The sequence below is a fragment of the Ammodytes marinus genome (assembly GCF_949987685.1).
Source record: "Ammodytes marinus genome assembly, chromosome: 1".
Lineage (NCBI taxonomy): Eukaryota > Metazoa > Chordata > Actinopteri > Uranoscopiformes > Ammodytidae > Ammodytes > Ammodytes marinus.
Window position 1 is genome coordinate 8,814,073 of NC_137230.1, and position 20,409 is coordinate 8,834,481.

At 41.4% G+C, this 20,409-nt stretch overlaps 1 protein-coding gene across 2 annotated transcripts in view; it reads right to left on the bottom strand.

Annotated features, from left to right (window-relative positions):
* Positions 1-19,846, bottom strand: part of thsd4 (thrombospondin type 1 domain containing 4) — a 45,473-nt gene extending 25,627 nt beyond the window's left edge. Inside the window, exons 1-7 of one of the 2 annotated variants that reach the window (XM_080026437.1) lie at positions 19,750-19,846; positions 14,158-14,212; positions 13,548-13,617; positions 12,012-12,286; positions 10,163-10,571; positions 8,395-8,497; positions 7,280-7,416 (exon numbers count right to left, since the gene is read on the bottom strand). In XM_080026437.1, the coding sequence (XP_079882563.1) occupies positions 7,280-7,416; positions 8,395-8,497; positions 10,163-10,571; positions 12,012-12,286; positions 13,548-13,617; positions 14,158-14,212; position 19,750 (1,050 nt within the window). In that variant the 5' untranslated portion in view covers positions 19,751-19,846. Of the gene's footprint in view, positions 1-7,279; positions 7,417-8,394; positions 8,498-10,162; positions 10,572-12,011; positions 12,287-13,547; positions 13,618-14,157; positions 14,213-15,675; positions 15,795-19,749 lie in introns of those variants that run through there. The other variant, XM_080026438.1, reaches the window with a different exon arrangement.
* Between the last annotated feature and the right edge of the window lie 563 nt (positions 19,847-20,409).

Below are 20,409 nucleotides of genomic sequence, written 5' to 3' on the forward strand. Positions count from 1 at the left end.
TTAACTAAAAACCACTCATGTCAATGCTACAAGAAAAGTCATTATGATACGTTATCTGAGAACTATACGTAAATACCAATAGAAAAGATCAGGGCAGTCCTTTTAATAGATATTTTGGATATTGACACTGACCGATCTACACTTCCGTCTCTAAAGCTACATTAAATTAGCTAACATAAAAAGTCACACAATTAAATTATGCAGTACAAGTTAAAAGCCATATAAAGCCAATTTTATTTACTAAACAAAATATGGAAATTAACAATCTGTAGAGCCGTAACATCCTCTGTCCTTATACCCTCAATTTGGATAAAGAAAAATGTCCAGAAAACCCTTAAACAGAGCCAAATTTAAGGGGGGAAGAGCAGCAGAGGATGGATCCCTCTCCCAGGACGGACAGACATGCAATACCCATATCATGTGTGCACAGAATAGAAAGTTAAAATGCCAAGACTGACGATTACTATACCCATAAATCTATCATAGCTGTTACTGTATATGTTCAATAAGACAGGCTCTGCTGACATGAATAAATCCATAACCATCTGCGGTGGGTAATGGAGGGGAACACCGTGTGAGTGTACAGCTGGGGCCTGTCGTGACTGAGATGGGATTGAGGTATCTCCACCAGTCCGGGCCAGGCAGGCTGTATATCAGAGCACTCATCTCCCTTTTAACAAGTCTGTCTGTCCACCACAGTGGGGAATGACTAAAGCAGATGCATCTGTCAGAGGAGACGAGGTCTGGGATGTTATCAGATGAATTTTTGTCTGAGACCTGCACACTGCACTGGTTCCGGACATAGCCTCATTCTATCTGTTATCTTATTGAAGAGAAAAAAATATGTCAGAATCAATGTTGAAACCTAAAATGCTAGAAGAACCTCAATAGAAAAAGATATATTTTTTTGTGGCACATGTATAATCTACTTGTATCAACCCGTTTTCAACTTCAGCTTTTAATCACTGCATTTTTTGTTATTCTTATGTCATCATTATCTGCAACCTCAGTGTGAAGAGCAATAAGTAGTGTAAAATCAACTAGTCGGTCTAGAATAGTGCATGCTGGGTAGTTTTTTTTTCACCCTCAGATGGGCCCACCAACGCCAGCAGAGAAGTGCTCGGTCAGTGATCTTTTAAAAATACACACACCCTTCTCAAATGCCCTGTCTTGGTATAAAGAGAGAGAGAAGTCGCAGCTGAATGGAACTCCTGCCATAAAGGGGTCTTTCTTTCACTGTTCACATGAAATGAGTAACAACATTGAAGGGGGTTTCAGTGCTTTTTTTTTCATAAACACGTGGTTCATGAGAAATAGTCTGCGTTTCCCCTCAGTGATCCTAAATAAGTATGGATTATGATATTAAGATATGAGTTAATATATATAACATACTCCATATAACTCATCATTCATGGCCATTCATAGTCTCATCATTTTGCTTAAATTACAAAGGTCTTTCATTCTAGATGTATATGCTATACATGATACAATGGAGAAAAAGATTACCTGCAATTTATATTACACAAGTGTAAACAATTTACAGCCGAGGAAAATCCCATCATATTATAGGTAGACGTTGGCGCTGTGGTTGATTGAATAATTTGGTTTATGACAAAAAAACAACAACAGCAAAACTGATGACATTTCCTTCAGCATCAGCTGTCGTTTGCATGTTGTGCTAAGAAATAAATAAACAAATGAACAAATAAAAGAACAAACAAACAAAGCTTCTAACTTCTTCAAGCACAAAGGGGTTCGGAAGTCTTTGAAAATACAGCAATGAATTAAATAAACACTCTGGTAATCTGTATTTACTAATCCCCACAGAGTCTCAAGTCTATACAAAATGTCTACGCATTACGCTGACAAAAAGCATTTCATTTTCCATATGGACAAACAGATAAAGAAAATATTGCACTGACGTTCTATCCATGCCCATTCATTTCATCAGTTGAGCGCAGCTGAGCCACCCACTCAAGATTGCTACCCAGCAGTTTTGAAGCAGCTCCTTTGAAGCATCTGGGTCTGGTCAAAACAGTTAAGGAAAGCAAAGCCCCAGCAGCGAACAAAACGAGAACTGAGAAACAGTGAGCAACTGTTTGGCTTGCCTACACTCCCTGACGTGCAGGATGTTGACTGTCTGTGAGTGAACCATTTCAATCTGTGTGGGCACATTGTGCACCAACATGACCTTCTGATGGACAGAAGCACTGTCTAAAACCATCGCTATGGGCTGGTCATGGTGCTAACAGACACATCGCGGACCCCTCACTGAATCAAGTCTTCTGGCAAACAAAAATGTAAAAACTGCTGAACAAAAGACTTCATTAGTTCTGGTTCTAAGCCTGATCAACACGGGCCAATACGAGGGTGCTACTGTGTCATGGTCAGAAATATGAGAAGGACACCTGCCCGGGGGCCTGAGGTCGATTGGACAGAGCTGGGTTGTTATTCATGCAGCATGAAAGATGTAAGGCTGGAAGAATCATGGACCACACAAACTTTGGGCCGTATGAGAGCAGAGTATTTCTTCTGTAATCGGCAGCAGTTTGCCACCACAGCAAGCACCCGACATGTATGATTCGTTTTGTATGGAACATTTAAATAACAGCGTCATCGAGCCAAATTTCCCTCCAAAAGAAAAAAAGTACAGTCCAAATGTTTTGAATTCATTTTTCAGTATCATGATTAAGTACCCAAACATTGGTTCTTTGGCACAACCTGCAGCACAGCACTGTAAAGGCGAGCCAACACTTAAATTACCTCCAGACACTTCTGAAAAGTGAAATAACTCAAATAGCTGAGCTGCTGTTCTGTTTTAGTATGATGTGGGTTCAATATAAGCTCATGACAATGTTCCCTTTCTTGTTAATTCATTCACCTGTCATTTCCCACACGTCACTAATAAAGTAGAAACACTATATATATATATATATGGTAGAACACATTCTGTCTACAATACAGTATGTGAGAAACCTAGTATTGTGTTTTAGTTCAGTTGGTCAGGCCTTCAATAGACAAGTGTTTTGTTTATTGTACTTTTGTTTTACATCACTTTGCTGTTAATCAGGCCACTGTCACTGGTCTGGAGAATAGCCAACAAAAATAGAAAACTTTAAAGTTATAGTGCGTAATTTATATAACTGAATGTTGGTAACAATCAAGCCATCGCCAAACGAGTTGACACAAAGTTGAAGCCTATCAGTTCCACAAAACTGTCTATGTATTTCTTAGTATGTCAGCGTTTACAGGCTGGTGTCCCCCCCCCCCACCCACCCCCCGACATTGGCGCAGGACCTCGTAAAAATCTCAAGAAGCGCCCAAGAAATGTTTCAGTTGTTGATTCTACTGCTAAGACAAAACATTGGACGTACAGCAGAAGGTATGAATCCATGCACGATCACCGAAGGCTTACCCCATGTCGATGCGCCTACAGTGTTGTTGTTATGACTTCCTGATGGGGGAAACAGAAGTTACGCATCATACCTTTAAGAGTCACCAATTAACTTTAACTGGATGTCTCAGGACGGTGGAAGGAGAGAAAATCAAAGAACCTAAAGGCACGGGGAGAACATGCAAACGTTACGCAGAAGAGCTCCAGCACCAAAACTAAGAACTAAGAACCTTCTTGCTGTGATACTAAACACTGCAATACCAGGCCGTCCGTCTGGTTTCCACCACAGCGGGGTTTACAATAGAGAAACAACTGCAAGCCACAGTCCTATGTAGTGAATGTGTGAAACATGTTGTAAAATATAATCTGATATATGCTTGTAAAGTGGCCGGCTTGTAAAATTCACTCACACAGCTTGACTCTCAGCTAATGTGCTCACTCACGCATTAAACACATCTTCCACAATGCTGACGGATGGTAGGCTGTTCCTGCAAATCCAATAACAGTTTAACACACATAGTGGACTTGGCTCCTGTACAGATCTAGAAGCCACCAGGGCCACATGAAAACAGTATACTTATTCCACATGGAGTCTGCCTACTGCAGCAACCACAGACAGGACAGCCTACATGTTAGCCACTCAGATCATCTACGAGTAATTTTTTGTGCAAACTTTGAAGAAAATCTCTCAAAGCATTCTTGTGATATTGTGTTCATGAGGCATGTGACAGTGAACTTGACCTTTGACCTCTAAAATCTAATCAGTTCATCCTTGAGTAATGGTGGATAAGTGTGCAAAGTTTGAAGAAAATTCCTCAAAGCGTTCATGAGATGTTGCACTCACAAGACCCGGAAGGACGGGGTTAAGTACATATTGACAACACAAACACACAAGGCTTCTGGCCTTCAGCTATCTCCGGCGCGGAGGAGTAAAATGTTAAAAGATCACCAACATTTTGGTATTCATCCTCTGGTGACCTTGAATATCGTAAAATATAGAAGTTTTTGGCACTTTTTTGGTGGCTGATAAAATAAAAGTTCGGTCAGTTGGACCTTCTGAGGATCAAGAATGGCAACACCAAATTGTATGGTAATCATAAAGGTGTAAGACTTACACCTGTACTTACACTGTAAGTTCTTAGTCAACAATGTTTTGGACTGACTGCAATCCAAAGAGCCATGATGTTGTTTTAGCATGGCTTAAACCTGCAGTGTGTAGAATTTTCAGTTTTATTTCCTAGCAGACTTTGTAGAAAATAATTATGATATCCATTAGTACGTTTAATTTAGTGCATAATAGCTGAAAAAAAAATTATAAATATTTTTTTTCCCCTTAGAAAGGGTCTCATATATGTCCATATGTTAACTTGGCCCAAGGCATTGACACCGCCATTGTTGGAATGTCATCAGGTGCATTGTTTAGAATTTAGAATTGTTCTTGTCCTTGAAGGCCACTGTCGCTTCTGTTATTAGGGACTAAGCAACGACGGTTGAAAGGACGGCTACGGCGGTCGAGTAGCACTTTGGGCATTCGCGAATGTGTGTCGTCACTTCCCGTCGCTGTAGTACGTCTGTATACAACGGAAGAACTACTGTTTCGCAGACCTCCGTACAACACCACCTTTTCTACAGGTAATTATAAGTTTTTATCCCTTTATACACTGCATTTTCGTGTGTATTCGGTTGTACATTTAGTAGTGTTATGGATTATGAGTATATTTCCTAGAAATACCCGATCATTTGACCAGTGCTCTTGTTTTTTCACAGACATGTCATCGGCTAGCTGCTCCCACAACTAACGGCTTCAGTAAGTAAAGTTTCAATGGGTTAACGTTAGTTATCAAGAGAAGTACTTAACAGTAACCTACCCTTTGTCAAAAACTATTTAGCTGACTATATTTTGAAGCTTGGCTAGTTAACTACTCTAGTTTTTCATGTCTTTAGGGCCTCAATGGAATGGACAGAGAGTCACGACACGGTTCTCTGTAGAGAAATACTGCTTTCTGAGCCATTTCAGTTAAAAAGGGTAGTTCAGACAAGGGAAAGGCCTGGTCCATCATTTCAGATTCCTTAAACAGTTTCCAGGATCTGAAATTTAAAGTAACTCAGCGGTCTGTGAGGGAGAGGTCTGTGCTCATACAAGAAAAGTACAGAAAAAATAATAATCAGGATGAGAGGAGCAGTGGAACATCAAATCAAAGCACAGAATTAGACAAATTATTAGAAGAAATAACCGAAAAAGAGATGGCAGCTGAAGAAACAAGACAGGGGAATGAATGATAGCAGAGAGAAAATAGAAGCAGACCGAGCGAAAGCAGAGGAGGCTAGGAAGGCGGCCATGGAGAGGGTGGGCCAGGCAAGACGGAGACTGAGCGAGGATGGAGAACCAATGAGCAAGAAGGGAAGGAGAAGAGGATTTGAGACGATTCATTTTTTGAGAGAGAGGAGTCAAATTGAGAGAGAGTTGAGAGAGAAGGAGCTAGATTTAAAAAAGAAAGAGATGGAGGAACAATCAAGGAGGGCACAATAATCACAACAACAAATGCAGGCAACCCAGACTGACACTTCAAACAACCTGTTGGAGCTGCCAACTCTTCATTCTTCCCTGTTTCCTTCCTGTTCTGTGCAGCTGTGCTGCTTGCTCCCTCTACTGTAAGCCTTTACAAAGCCAAAACCCCCTTCAATCCCATCGCAGGCATACTTTTAAACAATATGCTCGCAATGACATCTCTTGCTCTCAGCATGATGTATATTATATATGTATAGTGCATATTCCATAGCTTTACTCATGATATAAACTTGTAGCTCTGACTTCAGAAGTTGATCAATTCCTACAATCATATGTTAAATATAAATGATGAGAGCTAAAATGTAGTTATCACTAAATATTTAAAAACATTTTCTACATTATCATCATTTGGCTTGAGGGAGGGTCTCCTGTTCTCCTTTCCAATAACTGCTGGTCATTTGAATCATTTAAAGCATACAAATAAATTATTAGCATTTGCAGATCATTTACTTGATTTAGATTCATAAATCACAATTGTGTTTCTGTCATTATAATATATCAACCCTGGCCACGTGAGGGATCACAGTGTTGCGTGTGTGTTAACAGCGGAAATGTGATCGAAGCCAAAATGAGAGATCAGAGGGCTTTCTTATCTTGATTAAATCTTAATGTTGCCAAGATTGTCGCTGGATTACAGCGCATGGGAAATACAAAGGAAGGTCAGCATAATCTCTTTCGCCAACACATTTCTTAAAGTTAAACCCTGATCAAAAGACTGTTCAAATGAATCAAGCACTCTGAATACATAGCCAGACATCAGCAGGCCCACACAGCCACTTCTGTCTCTCACACTGGGAGCTCACAGGTGTGTTTTCATGCTGTGTGTGTGTATTAAACACAGGGTCAGAAGTACAAATATGTCCTACATTGAGATCCCAGATCTGTTGCTTTCGCCCAAGGGGGTAAAAACTTCCTCCTGACCTTCACTTCACTCCTCCACATCATTACACACATAGCGCTCCCTCTCTTATGTCGCTCTGCCCTCTGCTGGACATACCCACCACTACACCAGGGCTGCTGCCTTTAGTGTAGACAAGTTGGGTCACACACTAGAGATTAATTGTCCACTTCTTAGGATTGCTACTGGAGTCAAATCCACAATAGACCCTTTTAGATGGATCGGCTAACAGCTTTAATGAGGCGTAAAAATATTTTTTAAGAATGGAAAAGAAAGAAGACTGAGCTCTCAGTGTAAATACATAGAACAACATGAACATGAGTTATAATGCCAGTGACTTAAACACATCCTACAGTGGATGATTTTCTTTTTAAATGACAAAAAAGCTCCAGTGTAAGTAAGTATGTCAGTGGCCTACCGTACACTTTCCCGCCACACAGAGATGAATATCGTTCTTCCCACATGGCGTCCCATCGATCACCCTCTCCGACTGTCGCACATAGAACCTGAAGCCCACGGCACGGCAGTTTAGTTCACAATGCTGCTCCTCGGGAACTGAAAGGAGAATTAGGAGATTGTGATAAATATCCAGGAATTTCAATAAGGTATTAGTTTCCACGTACAGAGTGATGAGACATAGCCACAGAAATTCATCGAAGACAATCGAAAAGACACATGATGAACCGCTAGTTTGTAAAAAAGCTTTCTTCATGAGGCTCTATAGATACAACTTCACAATTTAAAATTCAATTACATTCTGGTAAATAACTATGGGTTTAGGGAGCACAGTGAATGCTCATTCAAAAGGTTGAGAACAGGACGTAAACATTTAGACTTTCTTTGGTAACGAGAACATTCGGGTACAGGCCCTTAAATACTTCATTTCCAAAAGGTTAAAGGTCGGTCCAAAAATCACATGTAGTGCATTGTTTACCATAAAATCAAAAAGCTCTTTGATTTCAACAAAAGATTCCCCATGTCAAACAGCAGCGAGCGACCACAAAGGATCAGGTGCTTTATCAATTAGATGTACTCTGAAGTATTTCTTAAACAGATGTACAAGAGTCACTTTAAGCATTGTTCAAGATGGGTGTCAAATAATAGGCTATTATTTATTCTTTACATCTGCACTAGCCGTCAGTCAAGGGCTGCAGCACAAAGAGCCGATCTGTTTGACAGAGTATTCATTTGGAGACTGTTATTTCCATTAGTGTTCGCCGACAAATGACATTTCAGGAGGTGTTTTGACTGTTGCCTGGATACTTCAGGTGAGTGAGGTCGAGGGTTTGTATGAATGAACACTCATCAGCGGGCCTACTGACAGGTGACATAGTGCAGTGCTTACATTACAACACGCCTTAGCTCATATAGTTCACGGGTCAGGCAGCTGAAGATTTAACTGTCACTGAAGACGTGATTCATTGTGAAATGGGTGTGACCTAGAGTCCCTTTTAGGGTTAGGATGCTGACAATCTCAGATATCTAAAGGCAGCAGGACCGCGGGTTATGCATTAGCAGACAAGGTGAACGTACCCTCATTGAAAGGTTCCCACTCGTACAGTCTGCCCATGAAGGCTTGGTTGTTGTATGAAGAACACTGAACAGCCCTGATGTGTCTGCTGGATGGAGGACAGGCCTAGGGACACAGACACACGCATGAACGCACACACACACACACACACACACACACACACACACACACACACACACACACACACACACACACACACACACATTTATTTTCCAGACACATACTACAACAGGTAAATCCTTTTGTATCAGCAGCAGGCTCACATTTCTCATTGTCATGCTCCATAGACATTGATTGACTGCCCTCTCTATTTTTCACTCTTTTAAACCATGTGCTTGCAGCTCAGGTTTTTTTTCTTCTTTTCTTCTTTTTTTTGGACAAAAGTAGTAAAACTCTGGTATTTATATAGGCTCCCCAGTGAAATACAACCTCCCTGATATATCTCCATATCTCCTTTGTCTAAACAGGCTCCTGGTCTGCTTTACTTAGCTTGAATGCCTGTGTCATCACACACCAGAGACAATATACAGGGCCGGACAATGTTTGAGTTCATTTTAATGCACAGATTCCGAAAAATCTAGGACCGGATAAGCAAAGCCCATCCCAGCCCATCCACACACAGCTCTGCCAATATGTTTCTCATGGAGCATTCAGAAGAAAAGTATAAAATAGTATAAAATAGCTTTTAATTCTAGCAAATGTTTAGGTAAAAAACTAATGTAAAAGATCTTAAGCAGGCTTTTGACGAGTACAAGGCTCGGTCATTTGCTTTGTATAGTTTTTGGACAACACTGGAGCTTGATGCAAAAGAGGAGAAACACTGGAATTGAAGAAATCGCCCAAATACGCCTCCACAACTTCTTGAAGAGGAACATAAAAAGGAGGAATGTTAAAAAAAAATACAAAATATTCTCCACAGCAGGTAAAGACTAAACTTCCTTACCCACTACTGGATTGCTTTTGCTCTCAGTTGTTGTTGTTGTTGTTGTTTTTAAGTGAATTATTTCGTAGCCGGCAGGCAAATTTAGTCAGTGCTGAGTTGTCTGAATGCCTTGGTAAGCAATTTGCATTGTAGAGTTCCTTTGAATATCAATAGGGGCGACCTAACACATGCAGCACATCTATTCATGTTAGTAATCTTTCCATGGGTTTTGTTGACCATAAGAAAACCACAGAACATCTGTCTGGTATACTTTATACTAAAATACAGTATTAATAATAATAAAACTCAAACTCAGTGGTTGGGGGATATTAGTTAGACCACTACATAACAGTAAGTACATCAGGAATAGGAATCAAGAATCCCTGCCAATTAGAACCGGTTTCCAATTTTCTGGTTCCTCACCATTATTCAGCTCCTAACAAACTGCCTGTGCTCTAACCACAATAAAATATTTGCACAACATGAGCCAATTAAGCCTAGATAAGTTGGAGACAGTATTCAAAAGTGACATTCACTTATAGAACTCATTATTACGTTTTAAAACTAGACTGAAGTGGTGGGGAGTCACATTGTCAGGCAAACAATCACCGACGACAAAATGCACAAATTAGATGCATAATAATCTCATTTGACTGAAATTGATTCACGGGTCGTAAAAACTTAGATGCAAGATGTAATCTGGCTGTACAAGTTGAGCCATGGCACAAAGTAAATGTCTACAGTGAGGTATTGTGTTGTAATCCTTTGTTTGACATTTGGTTTGATGGAATAAAACTTAACAATGATGTGTAAACGAAGAAAGTAGAAGAAAGTTCATATTTTCATACGTTGCCATTGCAGATCCTGTAGTGGGCATGCTCCCCTGTGCAGAAGGAATTAGGCAGAGGGTTATAGGGTCTCTCCTGGTGCTGGCTAGGTCCAGGGGTCTGGCTGCCTGGTTGCATCTCCGAACCTGGCTGGTAGAGGGGGGCCCAGACCTGGTTATGTCTGTGCTGCTGGGCCCTGTGCTGCGTGGAGGGACTGCTGTAGAGATGAGGGTTGTTGTTGTTGTCCAGGGTGTTTGCACTGTGGCCTCTGTGGCTGGGGTGGTGGTGGTGGTGTGCATCAGCCTCAGCAGAGCGCCTCTGTCTGTGTTGGCGAGGCGCCCCAGAGCCCCGCACTGTGTCTCTCTGTGATGGAGCAGCATGAGGAGCAGTGCCGTAGCCATACCTCCCCGGGCTGATGTGACTCACCCTCCTGAAGACACAAAACAACAGCAACAAACAACTCTGTCAACAACTAGATCAAAGACTGTGAACTACTTATCAACTGCATGTGTCCTTGCTAACTGACAGACAGACAGTTACCAATTGTCTTACTATAGAAAATATCATCTTCTTACCAAACTTAAATAGCAGAGTCAGTGATTCTGCAGAACGCATGTTTTCAAAATGTCTAAAACATTTGGATGACTATCATCTTCTTTAATTGGGGATGTTTTAGCTACGTTTCTTCTTTCACCGGGGAGACTGCCATGGCTAGTCATCCAAACTACAACGTTTGAGAAGCATCCAGATCCCAGTAGCCGAAATTCTGTGAGCTTTTGTCGTTATTTGGCTCCTTTAGATTCCAAGTCATACAAACCCTCCCATTACTAAGCTGTCAGTGCTATTTGTTTAAAGGCAAACACGACAGGAAGGAGGTCACAAAGCTGCCAAGCACAAGCCGAGCCTTTGACTCCATCCATAAAAGACTAGCTTTCCCCTGAAGGGCGCTCAGACGGCCCACAGTGATGGCTCCAAAGAGTTACATTTAGACCAGGCTGCTCAGCATGCAGCACAGCCATACAGGCTCTTTAGGGACCTGCAAATCTCAACAAACACAAGAACTGCCCTACTGAAAAAGGTCCCTCATTGACTATCATGATAGCCAAATTACTTTCAATTGAGCCACACAGTTTCTTCAAAATCTGCTTAAATACATTATTTGATAAAAGTGCACTTATATGAAGAGTGTTGCGAGCTGCAGATGGGTGACAAGTTAAAGGAAAACCCCACAAGTGTCTTAGGCATTGAGCCTTAGATTGTTCATGTCTCTGGAACCAAATCACCATTATTCCTAAAGATCTTCCCCAATTTACTGTAACATATGTGTTGGAGATAACTATTTCTACATATAACATGTGACAACAAATTAATAACAATTCTAAAACATCCCAAATCTACCATAGGATCAACGTGTTTGGGATTTGTTCAGAACGAAGGTCATAGAACATCATTTATAACATGTTCATTCTCATCAAGCTATGTATTGACCCTCTGTGCCCTGTATGAAAGCGTCGGCATTTGTTACGTTGCTTCATTTATTTAAGTGGGTGTTTAGGTCTGTCATCAAACTGTAGTTAAACGCAGCGTTCCTGCAGGCTTCAACAAGTGAATTTCAAGACTTTTTAATACCTTTTTAAAGCAATTATGGAGGCCATTTAAGACTAATTTCACGCCCATACTGTCAAAAGAAAATCTGTGAGGATGTGAAAGAAAATTGGCATCCATGAATTACATGCAAAGCAATTAAATGTATTTAAAATGTAAGATTTATGAAGAAAATCGCACGTCTGAAAGGTCATATGTGTAAATGTAAAGTGATTTCCAACACCTCAGTTTGTAGATTCAGTTATATACAGTCTTTGTTTAGTACCTGCGTCCAGGTCGGGTCTGGCTGCTGCTGTTGGAGAACCTGCCTGTGTTGCGGTGCAGAGGGACCGATGGCCGCAGGGCTGAAATGACAGCAGGTTGCTGGGGATGGACAGCAGCTCTTGGAGTGTAAACAGGCAGACAGGGCCTGCTCTGCTCTTGTACTCCTCTTCCACAGGTCTGAGAGCAGCTTGACCAGGGCTCCCAGGAGCCCCAGGAGCCCTGAACCGCCCCATGCTCTGCCCTAACCTCCTGTTGGGGCTCTGTCCTTTCTGTAACCTGTATGGAGATTAAACAGCTATGTTTAGGGACACCACATAGCCCAATAAGTGGGTTAAGGCCACAAAAAGTGAATGCCAAGGACTGATGGAAAGCCTCCGTCAACAAGACTTTAATCTCCCCAGAGCATGGAATCTTATTAAGACTCAAGTCAATGACCTCATCTCATCAACATGACTATCCTGCTCCCCCCCTCCACCTCTCTTCAATATCCATGAAAAAGGCCTCTGTTCACGGTTAAAAAGCCCTAATTTTTGTTGATAAGTGGGTGTCTGTTAGTGGGCCTATCCCCCCATTGGCTACCTATATCCCCTCCGGGTAACTTTGCCAGGGCCGTATTAGCAGCGATCACTGCACTCTCTGTTTGAGGATCCTGCCAGGAGAAGCCCTGTGCCAAGCGCCGGCTTTATCCGTGGAGCCGCGTGGAAATCCTGCTCTTTAAGGAGCACTTTGTCTCCATTCACAGCAACCTCTCAGGGCAGACACATGGCCGTAGCAAAAAAAAAAGCTCAGCTGCCTTTGACTTTGAGTGGATGGAAAGAGAATACAGAAGCAGTGGGGAGAGTTGGCAGGAAATTCTTCGCCTGTCAGTCAGCCTGAGCAGCTATTCAAAGAGACTTCAAACCCCCGACACCCCACCTCTGTTACCCTGCCTCAGCCTTTGTGACTCAACGCTACTGTCATCTCCCGGGCGGGTCAGCCATAGGTCACACAGCGGGACTCCCAGTGGAAACACATGGAGCTCACTCGCACCGACCACCTATTAACTGACTGGAGAGTTATCTGTCAGTCATCTCATCACTCAAGAGGAGGTGCATCCACTAGACTAGACTCTTCTTCCATGTGGTTATTGCTGCTCCAGAGGTCAAGAGGTGGTGGGCTGACAGCTGACATAAGCCCACTCTGTTTCACTGCAATCAACAGAGTTTTGCACTTATTCTACCATTGCAAGTTAACAGATTAGCACCCTATGGTCCGGTCCCCCCCCCCTGTTTACACATACGGACACAGAGGAAGCAGGAATCAAAGTCTAGATTAGGGTGGCGTTTCGCTACGATGACAAGGCTCCCGATCATGCTTGCCATCTCCCACTAGATGGGTGTAGCCAGTGCTCACCATGCTATTAAACTGATAAATAAAAACAACAGAAAGACTACATTCCTGGAAATATTCAAGGGATGTCTAAAATATCACACTTTAGACCACAGATCTTTTTTTCTTCCAGTATAGCACCACCTGCTGCTACGCGACTGCTGCTCACCTGCCTGTGGTCTGTTGTGTGCTGGCAGTGCAGGGGGTCTGGCCAAAGCAACAGCAGTAGGACAGAAACTCTGCAGAAAACAGACACAAGTGATTACTGGTGATACTTGTGGTGCTTACGTAGCATTATAGGTTTATAACCAAGAACATACATGGTGGTGGGATTCTAATGTGATATGTTAAATTGATTGATAATCAGAAAATGTGACATTTACATATCAGAAACAGACACACATGCATTTATCTGCAATTAAGGTGAAACACAGGCATAGTTTTTTTTGCAAGGACTGGTCAATTTTGAGATGTTTGTTTCGTTTTGCTTCTTCCTCTTTCATACTAGTATACTTAAAAGGTTGAAAATATATTTAAGTGTTTATTTGACTAGAACTTGTCTGTTTGTTTCTGTATATTTCTCCTATAAAACCATTTTTAACGGCTTTTATCTCAAAAATTCTAAGAAAAGTAATTTACTGCAAATGTTTTCATGATGATATTATCTATACGTTAAAATGTTTACCCTGTTCACCTGCAGTATCTCGCCTTAAATAGAAAATACTAACGCTTTGAAAGCAATAAGCCATCCATGCTAGAAACAATCACTCTGACATTACCTGGTAATCCAGACACAGGCTCCCTGCATAGCTCCAGGAAGGTTACAGTTGGACACTTAAGTGAAAGTGGAGAAGTTTACATTAGCATACGCCTGAGTTGTACTGACATTTTCAACACAAATGCTGTCTGTTTGGCCACAGTGCAGGGGCACTGGAGGGCCAAAACCCAATGGAACTCTAATCTAACAACTATCCATCTGCACAAGACGACCGATAGGACTGATCCGGAAAGACAATGAAGACGCCCACAGGCTGGAGGTCGACATGTCCGTCAAACTAGTGCAGGGACAATGACCTGCTCCTCAACCACAACAACAATAACTCCTGAAATGTACTACTTCTGAACAAGATTTTAGGCTGCAAACTCCCCCACACTGGACTCCATTACATACACACAATGCACCATCTCCACCCATCCCACCTTCTCTGTCAGTGCCGGCCATCTGGCAGAAGCAACAGATCTCCAGGAGGCAGGAGGACACAAAGACTTAAAGGTTGAGTCAGCAATACTGGGAAATTAACTTTGTTTACATACCAGTTTACAGAGCCTATAGGTTGTGTATTGACACCAGTTTATTTTTTTTTCACACACACACACACACACACACACACACACACACACACACACACACACACACACACACACACACACACACACACACACACACACACACACACACACACACACACACACACACACACACACACACACACACACACACACACACACACACACAGTTTTGATAGGTATCAGATTATGAGGAGATATTCACTGATTTAGACAAAAGCGATTTAGACAACAAGCATTCTCCAGAATGGCTGACTCCTTTAATCTGACTTTCTTTCCCAAAGCCATTCAGTTGTAAAACTTACAAAAGTCAGACTAATTATTTGTGTGATATGTGTTGACGTATAGTTTACACAGGTGTTTTATTTGGTGTATTGGATAGAAATGAATTCCACCAACCTTGCAGTGTGGTAACAAAAGAAAACAAATGAACGACACGCCTCCACTCACCCTTTCAGTCAGACACACATTCCCTGAATAACAAATAAATGGTGAATAGTTTCGAAATGACACGGCTGTGCCAGTGTCACAGGAATCAACATCATGACATTTCACTTCATTCTTACTTTGCCATCACACCCTCTTTGCCTGACAGTCGAGTGAGATACTGACCGAGGGGGATAAAAACTAAATGACTTCTACCCACTTGACCATGACCTCTCTGACCTCCTTGCTGAACAACTGCTTTTCTATTAGACAGCAGGTCTCAGGTCCAGTTAGGGAAGCACTCTTTCACCCTTCACCCTAGACCATATAGCTCAGCCCTTCTTTGCACCGTGTCTAAATTTAGTTCATTGAACCAGACATGTCCAAAAAGTCCTACTCCAGGAGGACACACACACACACACACACACACACACACACACACACACAACTTACGTTTCAAATTAGCTAAACACTTAAACATTATTTGTGTTTGTGTTATTATTACGATTATTATATCCACGTACCTGCAAGTTACTTATGCGGGTATGGTGAAGTATTTCCCACTTGACTGTAGGCTATTTTCTATCCAGGGATCCTACGCTGTATAACCTTCACAGATCCAAGAGCAGGCATCCTCAAGCCCGATTAATCCAGGTGGAAAGGCAGTCTTTCCCCCCGTCGAAACAACTGGCTCTAAAGCATGTAAATTAGTAAATCCGTGACCGTGAGTTAGGAATCAAATCCTGGCGCGGTGAAAGCTCCGGACCTTGGTCAGCAGCAGCATGGTGATTCCGGCGCTCGCGCTTTTTACGCACGAAGACACATAATGACAGAAAGCTGGATAGAAAACAACCGCTACTGCGCCCCCTGCCGCGGCAAGCACTTTCTCTTTCTCTCTCTCTCTCTCTCCGTCTGTAAGTGTGTGTCAAGTAAATGTGTAGGTGTGTGTTTTACTCTTTTCCCCCACTGTGAGTAACGCGCTGCGATGTGTGTGTAAAAGAAAGGAAGAAAAGAAAGAAGAAAAAGAGAGAGAGAGTTTTCCCAAAATGCTCAGTCGCAGTGTCTCCCTGACACTCATCCCAAACTATGTCCACGTGGGAGCCAAAGGCAGGTAAATTATCTCATTTACCAACTGAAGTGAAGCAAAAAGCTCAAAGCTGCACCTGCCTGCTGCCAGAACCATAAAGGCATTATGAATGACTTTTTAGCATTTCTAAAAAACTGAAATCCTGAAATATGACAGTCACCTGCATTCACTGAACACGTTTACTTGTTGTTATTGTGCTTCTCTGTAATGTAATGCTAATGTAAAGGTAGACAAACTGCCAATAAGGTGGAGGGACATTCATTGGTCTATACCAGTGGTTCTCAAAGTGCGGCCCGCGGGCCAATGGCGGCCCGCGGAAGCATATCTGGCGGCCCGCGGCCCGCATTGAATTATGAATTATTAAAAAAAAAAAAAAAAAAATATATATATAATTTTTTTTTTTTTTTTTAATTATTGAAACGCACGGAGGGGATGCGTCCCCCGTAACAGTAAAAACAGTACAGGGGTCGAAACACTTAAATATCCCTCCTAATTGTTTGTATTCATTCCCCACTTATTAAACTTGCTAAGTTCGGCTGGCCTCTGCCTCTCGTTGCAGACGGCTGGTCAGCCTCCCGCAGTGCAGCAGGCAGTGTAGTGGTCCCAATGTAAGTTGTTAGATAGTGAGCTTGTCAAGCCCAATACGATGCACTTTCTCACATTCAAGGTGAATTAGATTAGGTCAAGTGTCTAAGGATGGATGCTAACATTATCTGGTTTCTAACTCTTTTGCCTAAAGTTTAGCTAACAAACTAACGTTAGCTAGCTGCTGATAGCCATGGAACTATCTGCCTAGTTGACTGCTGATAGCCCACCCTGTTTATTTCCAATGTATAGTGTCATAATAGTTAACACTGCTGCTGCATCATGAGTAGTGAGTCCTCCAAAAAAACACTCCAAAAGGTGATACGTTTTCAATGTGTAGAAAGTTTTGAACAATAAAGTAGAATAAATATTTGAATGCAATACAGAATGCCTCAGTGCCTTGATTTATATTCCATTAGATGTGTGTCAATGGGAGCGAGTTGTCTTTTCCTTAACATTTCCACCATAAATAAATACAGATGACACAAATTACTGCATAAAAATTAACCAAAATGCACAAAATGAAGTGTTCGAACCTCAAATTTTTCTGGGGGACAACCCCCAGACCCTCGCTTTTAATGTGTGTTCCCCAATGTTGAAATGAGACTTAGCCCTTCAGTTATTACTTTAAATGTGTTAATTACACAGTATTGGATGCTGACCAATACATGTAAACTGTAAAGACGCAAAGACGCTGGCCATTGAAATTATTTCAGTTTTATATATTTTTTTCCTTCGGCGGCCCTCGGTCCAATGTTGGGTTCCTAAATTGGCCCTCAGCTATCAAAAGTTTGAGAACCCCTGGTCTATACAGTGGTTTATAATAAGGTACTACTGGGCACCCTCATGACAATGAATTAACGAGTAGTGTCATCCAGAATCAGCAAGGATACAGAGTCCCAATACAAATACATGTACTAGGATACACTTAAATACTTTAAAGCTTAATTTAAAATAGTTTGTAAAATAAATAAGGGTGCTGCCAATGTTTTACACAAACACACACACACACAGCTGAGCCTAGGAGAGACTGAAATCACTGACATGAACTGTATTATACTCATAACCTGAAAATGCTTGGTGAACTGTTGTCTTTAGCCTGTTTGTTTAATTTGACGGAACAAAAGGGAACTATGCATGGTTCAGTGGGTCACACCACACATCATGACAGTGTGCAGCTCATTACAGCTAATGTCTGTAAACACAGGGGATAGGCAATGCCGTCTGTTTACCAATGTAGCTCTGCACTGAAAGATCTATCCTCTCAACGACGTGCTGCTACTGCACACTATGTAAGTGTCTCTGTAGTCTGTACATGTACAGTATGTAAATGTCTTCTAATGTGTTTTATGTATTTTAATCTTGCCCCTGTAAAGCACTTTGAATGGCCTTGTGTTTGAATTGTGCTATATAAATAAACTTGCCTTGCCTTGCAGTATGTGCAGGGGAGCTCATCCTGTGGCCCCCACTGACTGTCCTCACTGGTGCGTAGGTGTTGATGCTTCCCAGGAATTTACCTTTAACCCCAATGTTTCCAAACCCTTTTTTTGGCAAACAAGCCTTCCATTAAAGCATTGTTAATTAAGCACCGTTCCGGATGACCTTTTGAAGGCCACCCAACATTATGAGAGGGGAGTTGCTGATGTTACTGAACCAGAATATGCATCTACTTGACACTGGACATGCACTTCAATAAAAAAATCCAATGACAGAATCATATTTGGTGCAGCATTAATTCAGTGAACTAACCAGTCAGTTTACTACCTTAATAACTAAATTAATGTAATCTGATAAAAAGCTTAATTAAAAAATAGGCTAAATATGTTGTTCATTAAAGTTCTCAGATTTAGTTTTGCTTTAACTTAGAACTTACAAGAAAACAAAAACATTTTCAGATGGTTATTATTATTATTATTGCAGTACATGGCTTGCTAACAATAAACAATGCGTTTGGTCCATTCCAGGGGAAACTAATAGTTGGTCCAGTGAGGTGGAACGAATTGGCCGCCATGTCTCCAGACCAGACAGTAAGGTCTATCAGACAGAGAGTCCAGCACATCAACACTGCATCATCCAAACCAGCACTTAGCTTTATTGCTCTCTATTCACCCAGAACATACAGTAAATTGGGATGATAACATTGCATGACTGCAGTCTTTCGGTTAGTCCATATTTAGTGCAATAATGTTGCTCTCACTTCACTCACTCTTTTGGCTCATAACATTAGGTAGAACTATAAATCTTAGTGATGCATAAAACAAGTTTAAGCCTGTTCTCTGGGAGTTATCAAAAGTATTTGGGAAATGTAGGTTATGCCTACCTTTTTGTCTGAATTACTATGAATAATTACAAATACGACTGAATTTCCTACACAGTATATGCACTTATAAAGGGTCATTTCCACTTCAAGCACCCTCAAAGTTATAGTTGCAAAAATCCAGTACATGCTTCTTTATGCTTTTCAATACCAGACCAGAGCCGATCTCCACTGTGTATCAGCCGGCTGGCAAAAGTAAGTAAAAAATAAAGTAGAAAATATTTTGACCAAAAGTAAAGTTTACTGAGTCTGACTACTACCATGTACTACCTAATATAAATAGTATTCATTTTTCAAGCTAACTTTCAAAACAGTGCACCATTAACATTTAATCATATTGTATACACTTTAGCATTAGTAAGAGTACACATTATTGAGACACAGTATGTCACTGTATATAAGCCACTAGAAGCTTAAATGTTCATTACAACCCACAACAAAATATACTATATTGACAAATTTGCGAAGACTGCGAACATGGCTGTGTTTAAATCAGAAGCACTTTGTCCCCAAAGCTTTGTCATTAAATCATCATGGCAATCTGAATATATGATGTTGGGGTCGCCTATAAGCAAAACTGACATTTGGCTAAAGTGTGTGTAAACCTACTCTGGAGAAAGAAGTTATAATCCTTAAACACAAACGTTTGCTAAATATACAGTTGGTTTTGGTGCATTAACGATCATCGAGGTCCAGAGCACTGCATACACTCTGCCAAAAATGGAAAGAAAATGATTGACATAAAAACCAAGAATACAATTTTTAGTTGAAGCAACATTGTGGAAGATGTTTGACTCTCCATCACCCTGCAGTCATCTCCCTTCAAGGTGGGTGCTGTGCTCTCTGCTCTGCCTACATGGCTGATTAAACAAGGGTTTAAAAAGAAATGTGTGGGACGGTTTGATTGAGGTGAACAGGAACAGGTGGTGAGAAACTGGTGAAGTCTCCACGCCTTCAGGGACATTCCAGTCTGAGTTCACACTACCCAGAGGACACTTCATGGTTACACACAGTTACACACACACACACACACACACACACACACACACACACAGACAGAGAGACCAATGGTCTATGAAGTGTCGATAAAACAAGTGCAAGTGCCGAAGAGAGAAACCAGAAGAAATGAAGCATACTTTAGAAGTGAACTGATATGATGCCTTATTAAAGAAAGACACGCCCGGTATGCTGTACAGATTGTGAAGCTACCAAAAGAAAATTTGAGATTTGTTATTTTTGGCTATATAAATAAAACTGACTTGACTTGAC